General features: G+C 53.6%; 1 protein-coding gene across 1 annotated transcript in view; it reads left to right on the top strand.

The window, feature by feature from the left end:
* Anks6 (ankyrin repeat and sterile alpha motif domain containing 6) overlaps positions 1-13148 on the top strand; it is a 43396-nt gene that overhangs the window by 13170 nt on the left and 17078 nt on the right. Inside the window, exons 6-11 of the mRNA XM_059255800.1 lie at positions 2505-2653; positions 2846-3044; positions 3780-3829; positions 6836-7030; positions 9318-9471; positions 11414-11601. Of these exons, the coding sequence (XP_059111783.1) occupies positions 2505-2653; positions 2846-3044; positions 3780-3829; positions 6836-7030; positions 9318-9471; positions 11414-11601 (935 nt within the window). The remainder of the gene's footprint in view (positions 1-2504; positions 2654-2845; positions 3045-3779; positions 3830-6835; positions 7031-9317; positions 9472-11413; positions 11602-13148) is intronic.

Here is a 13148-nt window from a genome sequence, read left to right as displayed (position 1 = left end):
GGTTTGCTTACATGGGGCCAGATAGTGCATTGGATCCCCTGGAACTATAGAGCTGCAGCCAGGTCCTCTGCAAGAGGAGTCAATGCTCTTAACTGCTGAGCCATTTTTCCAGCCCTCAGGGTCCCGTCCCATGTCCCTCCCCCCCCCCAGCTGAGGACCGAACCCAGGGCCTTGTGCTTGCTAGGCAAGCACTCTACCACTGAGCTAAATCCCCAACCCTTTTCTCCAAACTTTCACCCAGACACTTGTCTGTTATCGAATGCTTAGAGAGCTGGCACTTTCTCTGTCTTTCTTACTTACTGCTGCGTCATAAAGGGCATTGGAAAGGATAGACGGATAGAAGAGTGGCAGGTGAGTCCAGGTGGTCCCCAGCCCAGGCCTTCCTCACTGCACGTGGATGCATCCCCCAGCCCAGGCCCTCCTCACTGCACGTGGATGCATCCCCCAGCCCAGGCCCTCCTCACTGCACGTGGATGCATCCCCCAGCCCAGGCCCTCCTCACTGCACGTGGATGCATCCCCCAGCCCAGGCCCTCCTCACTGCACGTGGATGCATCCCCCAGCCCAGGCCCTCCTCACTGCACGTGGATGCATCCCCCAGCCCAGGCCCTCCTCACTGCACGTGGATGCATCCCCTAGCCCAGGCCCTCCTCACTGCACGTGGATGCATCCCCCAGCCCAGGCCCTCCTCACTGCACGTGGATGCATCCCCTAGCCCAGGCCCTCCTCACTGCACGTGGATGCATCCCCCAGCCCAGGCATTCCTCACTGCACGTGGATGCATCCCCCAGCCCAGGCCCTCCTCACTGCACGTGGATGCATCCCCCAGCCCAGGCCCTCCTCACTGCACGTGGATGCATCCCCCAGCCCAGGCCTTCCTCACTGCATTTAGATGCATCCCCCAGCCCAGGAGCTCTGAGTGCTTTCTTCACAATCTTGTCCAATACTCCTTTTTTAAAAAAAAAAAAAAAATCCAGTTGAGTTCACAGTAACTAAAAGTGCATTTAAATTTTTTAATTTCCATTTATTTTATACTGAATTTTTTCTGATGCCAAAAGATTTTGTTCTGCAGTTTCCCCTGGGATGTGGTTTGCTTCCATGCAGCAGCCTCTTAAGGGACAGTGCGTTCCTTTCCAGTGGGGTCAGCTCAGGGAGGCAGGGGAGTTCACCTGTAGGTTAAAATGACACGAGAGCATCTTTTTTATTTTATTTAATTAACTTTTTTTCATTTATTTTACACAGTGACCACAGTTTCCCCTCCGTCCTCTCCTCCCGTTCCCCCCCCCCCCCACACACACACTCTCATCTACCCCCATCCCCATCCATTCCTCCATCTCCGTTCAGAAAGGGACAGGCCTCCCATGGGCTTGAACAAAGCATGGCACATCAAGTTGAGGCAGGACCCAGATCCTCCCCCTGCATAAAGGCTAGGTAATCCAGCATGGGAAACAGGTTCCCAAAAGCCAGCTAAGTGCCAGGGACAGGTCCTGATCTCACTTCTAGGAGCCCTACAAGAGACCAAGCTATACAGCTGTCACCCCCATGCAGAGGCCCAAGGTCAGTCCCATGCAGGCTCCCTAACTGTTGGTCCAGAGTCGGTGTGCTCCCAAGAGCTCAGATCAGCTGTCTCTGTGGGTTCCCCTGACAGTGCATCTTAAGTTCAACTGTGCATTGTAGGTGCTTTTGACTCACCTGGAATATTCAGTGACTGGAGAATCTACATCGAAATCTTCAGTTCAGCATCAACCCCTGCATTTTTAAGCATGTGCAGAAAAGATTGAGCGCTGTTTTGGGGGTCACTGATGCAGTGCCCAGCCTTATCGTTTGGCCTGGGCATTCCTACCAACTCTCCCATTATCCTGCTGGAATGGCACACACCGATCCTTTAAAGACATCCTTGGGATGCTTGGTGGCTTTTCAGATTTGCATACCTCTGATGGTCTGGGGAGTTTCACAGGTATCCTTAAAGTGAACATGAAGATTTGAACCTCCTGATTTGCATGATTTTGTCAGGTTTTCTGGGTCAAGAGAATAGTGAGCCATTTTCATAGGATGCCCTAGGCGCTTACAGGAAGTGCTAATGTGATTTAAAACCCTCTTGAGTGCATACTGAATTCCAGCACCTTGAGCATCCAAAGAATCCCCTTGAAATCCTCAAGACGTGTTTATGTGCTGGGGGTTAATGCCACCTCCTTATGAACCACATAGAGAGACTGTGTAATTTACCTACCATTAGCCATGCTAGGACAGAGACCAAATAGGAACTGCTGTAGTCTGGCTGAGATCCTGTGCTTTTCACTACCCAGTTTCCTGACTTCTGGGAAGGAGGGGGGGGTCTCTGATAACAGTGAATGGAGGGGTGAGGAGCTTGAGCGGGGGACTCAGGTTATGCCTACCCTGGTGTTGCAGAACTGAGTTCTGAAACTGGAAAGGGGCGATTTGGGCCCCTCCCCAGGGCCAGGAAGATGTATTCACAGGTCAAACACTGTTTTTTTGTGCCCATAGACACTGAACTTGTTCGACTGCTGGCATCTGTGTGCATGCAGGTGAATAAGGACCGAGGCCGGCCCAGCCACCGACCACCCCTGCCCCACTCGAAGGCCAGGCAACCCTGGAGCATCCCCGTGCTGCCCGATGACAAGGGAGGCCTGAAGGTTTGCCTTCCTCTTCGGAAGGGCTGGGGAAGGGTTTGGCGAGCAGTGTGGTCGCTAAGGAAGGGTGCTGTGGTTGATTGGCAGCCCCTGCCTGGCGCCTAGGAAGGGGGAAGCTGTATGGAGTAGGACCCTTGTCCCCGGGCCTGTTCTTTTGTCTCTGCAGCTGACTTCTGTCTCCTCCCTCCCACACAGTCCTGGTGGAGCCGGATGTCCAACAGGTTCCGAAAGCTCAAACTTATGCAGACACTGCCACGTGGACTGGCTGCCAACCAGCCTCTGCCTTTCTGTGATGAGCCCGAGCTGGCGCTGGACTCCACCATGCGGGCACCCCCCCAGGACAGGACTAGCCACCTTGGGCCACCTGACGCAGCCCATGGGACCAAAGACAGCGGTGAGGAGGGCTGCACGTGGGGGAGCTTCCAGCGGAGGCACCAAGGCCCAGGTCCCAGCCGCTGAGCGGCTGGCCATGAGATGGTGTGGGGATGAGACACAGGAGCAGGGGCTGCTCCGGGAGACGCTAGAAGTAGGCAGATGCCATGCCGAATGTAATGAAGTGGGCAGTAGTAACCCGCACAGGAGCCCCATGTTCCGGCTCTTGACTCCCCACTAAGGGACCACAGGCCAGGCACGGGCTCTCTTGCCTTTGATGGTTGGTGTCCGCACAATCCAGTGTGATTGGCTTGTGGTACTGAAAGTGTCTGAAATACAGTGAGTCCCTGCAGGGAGGTAGTGAGCTTCACACCGGTAGGGGCCTTCAACAGACTGAACAACCTCGCCGGGTTGCTGGAGGAGATTTCCACACTGGAAGGAAGATGGATTGGAGAAGATCCCCCCAGCAGTCAGATTCCATCCTGGATCGACTCCTTGGCCCGGCTGTTAGAGACAGACTATTGAGTGGGCATGCTGCTGTCTGACCCAGTAGGGCAGCAGCTTCCGGAGAGGCTGAAAACATACTCTGAGATGACTTTAAATGCCTTCCATCTGTTAGTATATTGAACACCAATTGTTATTAAATATTTAAGCCCCCAGGAGAGCTGGATTTCCAGGATGTAGGGCCCCCAGTGCCACTCTGCAAATCTGTGGTCACGGGGAGGGGCGTTTCAGGAAGCTTCTGTTTGTTTTGCAGGTCCTGGGAGCCCAAGGAGAGAGAAGGAAGATGTGTTACTGACAACCATGGTAAGTGGGGTGCCCAGAAGCATGAAAAGCAAGAGGGGCAGTGCCTGGCCTGTGGTCTCTCAGCAGGCAGTGAAGAACCAGGACACAGGGCCTCTATGCTGGCTCCTGCTGCCCTCTCTATTGCATTCTATCACGTGGTGACTGCCAGGCCCTGGCTGGTTGATACTGAGGAGGAGGAGGAGGAGGGTGAGCGTAGATGGTGCTCAGAATGGGCACCAGTGAATGAAGCGCTGGCGCCTAGGGATCGGAGCGGATGCCAGCCCTGCACTGTGAATGAGGCCTTATGAGCCCTTGGAGTCTCACAGAACCCAGGCTGGCCTCAGTCTCGCTGTGTAGCCGGTGTAGCCGAGGGTGACTTACCTGCAGATCCTCCCGCTCCAATACTTCTATCTCCTGAGTTCTGGGATTAAGGGAATCCATCACACCAAGTTGCACAGTACCTGGGCCTTGTTGCTAAGGAAACACTCTTCCAAGTAGAGACTTATCCCCAGATCTTGATGGCCAAATCCAAGTCCTGGCCATGTTGTAGGGACTAGTGGGACAGATTGATGGCCAGCATTGGTCAGGAAGACTCACCATTCTGGTTAAGTGGGGGAACTGAGGAAAGGGTGTCTCTAGTCTAGGGAAAGCCTCAGTTTTCTGATCTGTAAGCTTAGAACTAGGCTAAGCTAAGAGCATCAGAACGTCCCCGAGGTGACAGTGATGCAATAAGACACCTCTGTGGAGTTGGGACCTTGGATTCCTCTATTTGCAGTTCCCCATGCGTGGGCCGTCACCTGTAGGCTATCTCACAGTCCCAGAGGCTGCCAGAGCTCTGGCCATCACAGCCTGTATTAGACTCTCCACTGCTGAGACAGAATCTTTTGAGAACAACTTACAAGGAAGAAAGATTTTTGAGGGCTCATGGTTCCAGAGCTTTCCACCTGTGATCTCTTGGTTCTGTGGCTGAGGCTCTGTCGTGACTGGATGTCCCAGTAAAGGAAAACCGTTCAGTCCACGTAGTGAGAAAGAGGGAGTGGACCCCACATGTCACTTCTGCTCCCAGCAGAGGGGTTACAGTTTAGTCACGTGGGCAGGGCACACTGTGCAGAAAGCTGGCCTGTGAAGTCTGGTCCAGGTGGTCAGTCCCTATTAAGCGCCAGAGATGTCATTGCCGAAGAGATGTGGAAGGTAGACCCCCTCAGAAAAGCTGCGTTCTCTAACTGAGGGGGTGATGGTCAGCACAGTGGTAATTTTTAAATGAGATTGTCCCCCAGAGGCTCAGCCTAGTGTTTGGCTCAGGATAAGCACTGTGTGACCTTGACTGTGTTATCACACCTCTCTCTGCCTGATGTTCTGTGGCACTCAAAGCCTCGTGGTTAGAGCACCTCGGCACGAGGACTCCAATTCTTGCCAGCAGGGGGCAGTATTGTCAAGGCCAGGCAAGGCCGAGCAACTAGGCTGCCAGGCGAGAGGCCGAGCTCAGAGTGGTCCTGGCCCTGGCCCTGGCCCTGGCCCACACTTTGCCTGGCCACCAGGTGTGATTGACGGCCCTCAGTATTATCAAGATCACACATCCAGAGTGAGTCATGGTGGCATTTTTATGGTTTTCATCCCTTCTGGGTTTTTCCTAAGCCTTTTTAGCGTTTAAGATTGTGGAATCATGTTGTACTAATAAGAACAAATACCTTACCACTTCCTAAGTGTTCAGCTCTTTACACATCCTCACTCAACTTTCCCAGAACCGCACAAGACTGGTGGTATTAAAATTTCCCCATGGTGTGTTGGACCTGATTTATTAACAATTTACCATGATCTTTTCCATGTCATTAAAACCTTGTTTAGCCATATCATGTTTAATAGCCGTGTGACAGGACATTCTATCATAGAGTGATTTCACCCAAGGCAGACCCACGGGAGTTGGGGGGCTGGTCTATAGCTCTTTGTAATTTTAACAGCTCTGCTGAACATCCATACCCTGCCATCTCCTCCGCTTCCTAATTATTCCTCAGGCAAAGAATGTGGAAGTCACTGGCTTCCAGAAGGGCTGCAGCAACTGTGCCCATCTGTGGTGGTGGGTTGGCTGCCCTGAGTATCTAGCCCAGCTCCCCTCGGGTAGAGGAAGCTTGTCCGTTCCAGAGAGGGTGACACCCGTCCACTGACTGGCAGAGAAGCAGCTTAGCCAGTGAGGGAAGCCTGGGGGGCCTGCCTCCAGCCCTGGCACTCTTCTTTCCCACTGCTTGTGTGCAGCAGAGGGCACCAGTGTGCCCACTTGGTGGCCCGTGGTGGGTGGCTGCTGGTCCGTGACTCTGTTGGCTCCAGGGTAGATGTTTGCAGCCATTGGTGCCAAGATGCCCGCCTGCCCGCCCACCCCCAGGCAGAGTTAGCTGTTGTGGGACGTCTGTCCCATTGGAGGACCATATGGCAGTAGGCTCAGTCTTTTCTTACTTAACATGAATGTGGATATGAAATTGCTGCTGCACACATCAGCTGTCAGGGCTGTGTGGTTTATACTGACCCCAGCAGCACAGATTCATACTAAGTCACAGTTGAGAAAATGTCAGTGTGGAAGCATGGGCAGGGCGTGGAGGGAGTGTGGCTGGGCTTGGAGCTCTCGGCCTCTGCCCCGTATGCCTTCAGCTGGTTTTGTAGCTCTGCAACCTCTTCTGTAGCCCCTGGCTCCAGGCTTGCCCACACCCTGCCCCTCCTATGTCTGGAATGTTCTTTGCTCCAGCTTCCCTGCACTGTCCATTGGGCTCAGTTCTCTGCCACTGCAGAGTGGTCCCCCATTCCCTTCGTTCCCCACTCTGGCATCTCTTCATCTCTCTGGTTCTCTGTCTGCTGCCCATGCCCTCACCTTGCCACGGTGCACTGGGTTACCGGGAGGAGAGCATGTCATGCCCTCTGGGCTCCTCTTTCCAGTGGAGAAGTGGGCAGGGGTACCGTCATCTACAGTGCTGGAAACCTGGATCCGTCCCCCGTGTGGGAGCTTCCTGGGCCCATCTAATCCTGGCTTGTCTTTTTCAGCTACGGAATGGAGCTCCCTTCCCCCGGCTCCCCAGTGACAAGCTGAAGGCCGTCATCCCCCCCTTCCTGCCTCCGTCCAGCTTTGAGCTGTGGAGCTCTGACAGGTCCCGCATGTGTCGCAATGGGAAGGCAGACCCCACAAAGACTGTGCTGCCCCCCAGAGCCAGCAGGGCCCACCTTGTGGGCACAGACACCGTAAGTCATCTAGTTGCAGAGCTATGACACTATTCACAGAGATCCGGGTGTGTGGCGAGCAGAGGGGCCTCAGGCACCAGGACCCCCGGTCCCAGCCACTTTCTTCTTTTAAGTGAGCCATGCCCCTTAGTCTAAGTAGATCCTACCAAAGAACTGAGCATGTGGAGGGTTAAAACGTTGCAAGGGTGGGGTGTGGGGCCAGGGACCTCTGTCCTCTCTGGAACCCTGGCTCCTCTCTGAGGAACACGGTTTGAGGATTCACTCTCTAGCTCTCCAGCCTCTCCTTCAGCTGGTGAGGAAAGTACCTTGGGAAATGACTTCCTGACTATCAATAGCCTGGTGGGGGTGGGTCAGAAATCAGTCCATGGCTTCTCATGGACTCTATCATGTAGCTCAGCTGTGACCAAGAGCACATGCTGGGGGACCGCTGAGGGCGCTCCTGGGGATTTTGTGGGAGGGGACTCCTGTCTCTTTGCCCACAGTGGCCTCTAGCCTGGAGGCCTTGGTCTGTTTCTGAGCTGCCCACTGTGACCCCTGACAGCAGGGCCAGGTGGTCTTTGGGTGTGTAGACTGTCTACACTGTGGTTGCTGTAAGTGGTACACATTGTAGATGAGGATTTAGGCCAGGCCCCGCTGCTTTGGTGGCTGAGTGACTGCATATACCTGGGACTTTCACAGTGTCTGTAGCAGGACTGTCCCAGGGCCGAGCACTCCCAGGTGCTAGGGGAGACAGGGATGCTGGTATACTGGGTGTGAAAAGTGAGGTGGGGCTGTCAGAACATCCCCTAAGATCTCTTCCTACGGCTACCTTTCCTAGAAAATGTCACTAACCCCAGGGGCCTGGATGTCAACACTGATGCAATTAGTCACTGACCCCTTCCTCCATGGCACATAGAACACTGGACACAGAGCCTACAAGGGGTGTCTGTGCACCCAGAAGATGAGTGTGTGTTCCGGGAGCTGGGCGGGCAGCCAGGAGGGCCTGAGTTCTCTGCTCACTTTAGGCTGGATGCTTTCTTACAGTGCTGTGTGTGCTGCAGCATGTGTGGGTAGGGCTGTGCCCCTGCTGAGGCTCGCGGTGGGGGCGGGGTGGAGGGGGACTCTGCCCCATTGACGTAACACTTCATGGACTCTTCTGGGCATCCCCAGCCTCTGTGATCACTGGACTTCTTCTGTCCGACCCTGGGTCACAAGAAGGCCTGAGAATGTACTTAGGGAGTGTCTAGGTGACCCAGGCAAGTCCCTGTCCTGTTCTGATTTTGTTTCTTTTCATCTTACGTTCATGAGTGTTTTCCCTGCACTGGGTACAGTGTTTGCAGAGGCCAGAAGAGAGCATCAGCTCCCCTGGAGCTAGAATTGTGGACTGTTAGGAGACGCCATGTGGGTGCTAGGAACCAAGCCTAGGTTCCATGACAGAGCAGCCAGTGCTCCTGATCTCTGAGCCACCTCTCCAGCCCCATGTCCCTGTTGGCACACCTTTGATAAGTGCCTCTGTGGTGGTGGCACTTGACAGTTGGCATTCACAGGCTCTAGAGATGAGGACACTTGCCTGCCTTCTGGGGGTCACCGTCCAGCCCACTGAAGCCTTTGTTCCTTCTGAGGGCTTCCAGTATGCCCAGGCCAGGACTGAGGACAGGCTGTAGAGAGGAGGGCAGGTCTGAGTGGCCAGCAGGCCATTAAGGGTCAACCCAGTGGGTGTTTAGAGTAAGCCTGCACTCACAGTTTGTGGTCAGGCTCTATGGATGCCCGGGGTACTGGGGTGGGAACAGCGGCATAGCAGGAGCCGAGCCTGGACCCCCTGGACGGGGACCCAAAGAGGGAGGGTGGTTGGTGAAGGGCCTTGAGGCAGAGGGACTGCCTGGGAGCCAAGGAAGTCTGTGCCACAGCGTGGAGCAGGTTCCCCTGGAGGGGCAAGTGGCCCGACCACTGGCACCTGGGGGAACTAGCCTGGAAGGAAGTCGGAGGAGATGTTTCAGCAGCAGAGGTAGCTTGACAGAGGGAGGCTAGACCCCAGGTAGACCTGTCTTGGATATACTGTGGCTTTCCCCGGGCTTTTAGTGAATGGGCTCCTTAGCACTGTAGTTGACGAGACTGAAGTCAAGTGGCCAGTGTTGGGATGGTGCTCTGTGGCTCCATTGTCCTGAGACAATGGATTGTTAGCAGGTGGAAGCAAGCTCTTTTCCATGGGGGGAGGGACCCTGGTGGTGACAGGCATGCATGTGCTGCTATGCTATGTGGGGCCAGGTCCATAGGCCCAGTCCTGACTGGTTCCGCCTTGTATTCGCAGGCTGCTGGCAGGCCAGTGAAATTCCCCAGCATCTCCCGAAGCCCCACCTCCCCTGCCAGCTCTGGGAACTTCAACCACTCACCTCATTCCTCAGGAGGTGCCAGTGGCATTGGGGGCATGAGCAGGCTGGGTGGGGAGCTGCATAACCGCTCAGGTGAGTAGCCACAGGCCACTCAGGGAGATGGGATGGTCCCTCCCTGGCCAGGTTACCAACTGGCTCCGAGCTCCATCTACATTCAATACTAGAAATGGCTGCACTATTTAGTTAGTTCAGCTTTCAGTGAACTAATAATTCAGGGTTGATTTCACTTATTTTCCTGAAATGAAGCCAGATGGTTTTTCTTATTTCTTGTAAAATGTTATAAGAAATGGAGAAAAATGCTAAGGATTTTCCTGGTACACAAACTTCTTGAAGGCTCAGGGAACTTATGTTCTACCATCCGTGGAACAGACAAGGATCCCGGAGCTCCGAGTGGGAAAGAGACATACCCAGACTTACCCAGCAAACTGGAGGCAAGGCAGGGTCACATCGGGGGACCCCACAGTTCTAAGCCACAGCATACTTCCAAGTCCTCCCAGAGATCCCGAGGACTAGCCAAAGCCAGCTCGTTGACAGGGACACTCCCATGGCATGCCACTGCATAAGGCACACATGCATCTGACAGAAAAGTAAACTTGAAGACCAGATGAGCTAAAAGACCAAAAAAAATGGGGTAGGGAGTGTAAGCACACCCACAAGGCCTCACTCATGACCAGCACTTTGCTGTAACTTTGCAGTGTTTTATTTTGTACATATTATGAATATTTATACAGTCAGAATGATTTGTTGAACACTGTACCCGGCACGATGCCGAGCCGTTTGAAGGGTCCCTGAACAATTCCTTCATGTTCTCTTCTCTGCATACAGGTGAGGGAGCTGGGGTTCCAGTGACTCACCGGAGGTCATATGCCTCTGACTTGAACCCAGGCACTCTGCTGCAGAGCCCCGATGAGTGGGGGTGGATGTGGGTGTTTGGGGGGGGGGGGTCTGCCTTTTCACTGGTGTTTGAGGTGGATGTGCATTTGTCTGCTGCTGCTCTTCGCCACTCTCCCCCCCCCCCCCCTGCACTCAGCTCTCACTTGGTGTGGCCACTTCTTGGCGAACCCTGTCCTGTATTCTTGCTCATGCCAATGATGCCTCCCAAAATTTAAAAATGTTTAAATCTGTTTTGTGATGTGACTTTGTGTATGTGTGTGGGTGCGTATGTGCCGCACATGGAGGTCAGAGGATAATTTACAGGTTCTCTCCTTCCTCCCTATGGGTCCTGGGGATTTCCCTCAAGTCCTTAGGCTTGGCAGGTGCCTCTAGCCCGTGAGCCATCTTGCTGGCTCCCGGGTGATACTTTCAGGCCTGTTGAGTGATCTCTGTAGCCTAAGCTCCATTGAGTCATCAATTTGCCTTTTAAAAAAGTCAATGTAGTTAGTTTGTTGCCAACAAACTGTCTACCATTTTGTTATACCCCTCACTCTTCATTTCTTACTATGAGGTTGGCAATCACTAAGTTGCTCAGGCAGGCCTTGAACTTGCAGTCCACCTGCCTCAGTCCTCCCCAGTAGCTTTGGTTCCAGGCCCGCACCACTAGACCCAGCTGGTCAGTATGCTGGTCTTCCAGCTCCGTGTGAAGTGCTGGCAGGTGCACCTGGCAGGGGGTGACCAACTGTAATGCTCTATGAACACCTGTTGCCAGTGGCTTCCTGGGAACAGCCCCAGGAAGTAAGTGTCTGTGTGTCCGTGTGTATGTGTGCCCATCCCAACTCCTCTCCAGGTTGCAGTGCATTCAGGGAAGCTGAGCGGGAAAATGTCAGTTGGGATGCAGTTAGAGGCAGAGCGCCTGGAGTTCTGTGGGGTTAGGCATTTGCACATGCTGGCCCTGGGAGGAGCGAAGGCAAGCAGGCTCCTACCTGCCCTGCTTCTCACCATGACGGTTAGCCCGCCTCAGCCCCTGTGGGCCCTCCTGTAGAGCTCTCTCCAGCCTCAGCCTTGAGACAGCTCACAATCCACCACGGGGCCGGAAGGACCCTTACCTCACTGCTCACGCCTGTCTCTGTCTCCTCAGGTGGCAGCGTAGACAGTGTCTTGTCCCAGATCGCTGCGCAGAGGAAAAAGGCAGCTGGATTGTCTGAGCAGAAGCCCGGCCAGCGGTCCAGTCCTGTGGGGCCAGCGCCCAGCTCCAGCCCGCCTGCGCTGCCAGCCTCCCTCGTGGGCAGTGGCGGTGGCTCTTCCAGTGGCGCTTCCGGCAGCAAGGTGCTCGTTCTCTGGATGCCTGTGGCACCTGTACATTGTTCTCCCATGACCCACGTGTGGAACTGGGGTACCGGGGGTTGGAGCCGCAGTGGCATTGCAGTTATGGCCACTCTAAGGTTCCTGTAGAGGTCTGAATCTGCCCCCTGCAGGCCTGTGTTCACCCCACCTCTTCTCAGTGTGGTGGGGTTGCGGGATGTTGGAAGGGACCCATGTGCACACCTTGCACGTGTCTATCGAATCCACCTTGCACACACTGTTCACTGCTGTGAGCACAGGGTTAACAGGGCTGGGGCAGCCTGCTGAACGAAACCTCAGCTCACTGAGCTCCGGCCCCCGCTCTTAGGTTTGTGTCTTAGCAGACGTGAGAGAAATAGTCTGTTTCTGCCCCTCTGCTACTGGCTCCACAACTTTCTGTTACCTCAACTCACAGCGAAACCTCACAATTTAAGTTTCTTTTATAATTTAGTTCCAGAAGTTTCTCCCTAACACATACACGTATTTCTGTCATGTTCAGAATTTTTTATGCGAAGGACCTGTATAATTAAGTTTATTTTCGAGTTCAGCTAGAGACAAAAAAGTTCCTCCTGATATTTTGATGCATTTTCTTTATCAGACACAAAAAGTTACATAATTGGTGTATTTCTCTTTTCACATTTTCTCCTTGGCTACTCACAGCTACTCATTAAAGTAAGTCTACTAGCTGAGAGCTTTGGAAATAGCTTTCTCCTTTGTTGTCTAAAATGTTCTCTTCCTTTCTGATGGTTGAATTAACTGTATTAAATATCATTTAGCTTTCTGTTATAGGTGTTGGAAATAGGCATGTAAGTTATTAACTATTACCTTACTTGGCCATATCTGTCAACTATAACAACATACAGGTATATTCTGATGAAAAGAAATTAGCTGTCTTTTAAAAGATGACCCCAGCCGGGCGGTGGTGGTAGCATATGCCTTTAATCCCAGCACTCGGGAGGCAGAGCCAGGCGGATCTCCATGAGTTCGAGGCCAGCCTGGTCTACAAAGCGAGATCCAAGACAGGCACCAAAACACCACAGAGAAACCCTGTCTCGGGTTGGGGGGGGGGGGAAGATGACCCCAGGAGCAGTCATCGGGAGAATGATCCAGTTCCATGGTCTCCTGATGCTTGATGTAGAAACAGCTCTCCACCCTACCCTGCTGCCCTTGACTCTCGGGATGGGTTCTGGGGAATGTTTCTGCCTCCAGAGAGTCCATCTCAGCCAGGACTCTTAGAAACTACTGCCCCAGTAAGAAACAGCCTCTCTGCTGCGGGCTGTAGTAGTAAGTGAAGAGATGAAGTGCTTCTCAACAGCTCCCTTAGGAAGAGTAGAAATTAGCCTTCAAAACTGGAGCCTCCTGGATCTGGATTTTGTACTTTGTTTTAAAGCAGGAGGCTCACTACTCTGGTGAGGTATGCATGGGCCTGGTTTCTGCTTATTCACCCACTGATCATGGAAACCTGAATCGTTGGGAAGGCAGATGGCGAGTGGGGCAAGCAGGCCACCTCCACATCTTTTTCAGTGTCAGCT

Source organism: Peromyscus eremicus, chromosome 2, assembly GCF_949786415.1.
Source record: "Peromyscus eremicus chromosome 2, PerEre_H2_v1, whole genome shotgun sequence".
Taxonomy (NCBI): Eukaryota; Metazoa; Chordata; class Mammalia; order Rodentia; family Cricetidae; genus Peromyscus; species Peromyscus eremicus.
This window is presented reverse-complemented; position numbering and strand designations above follow the sequence as displayed.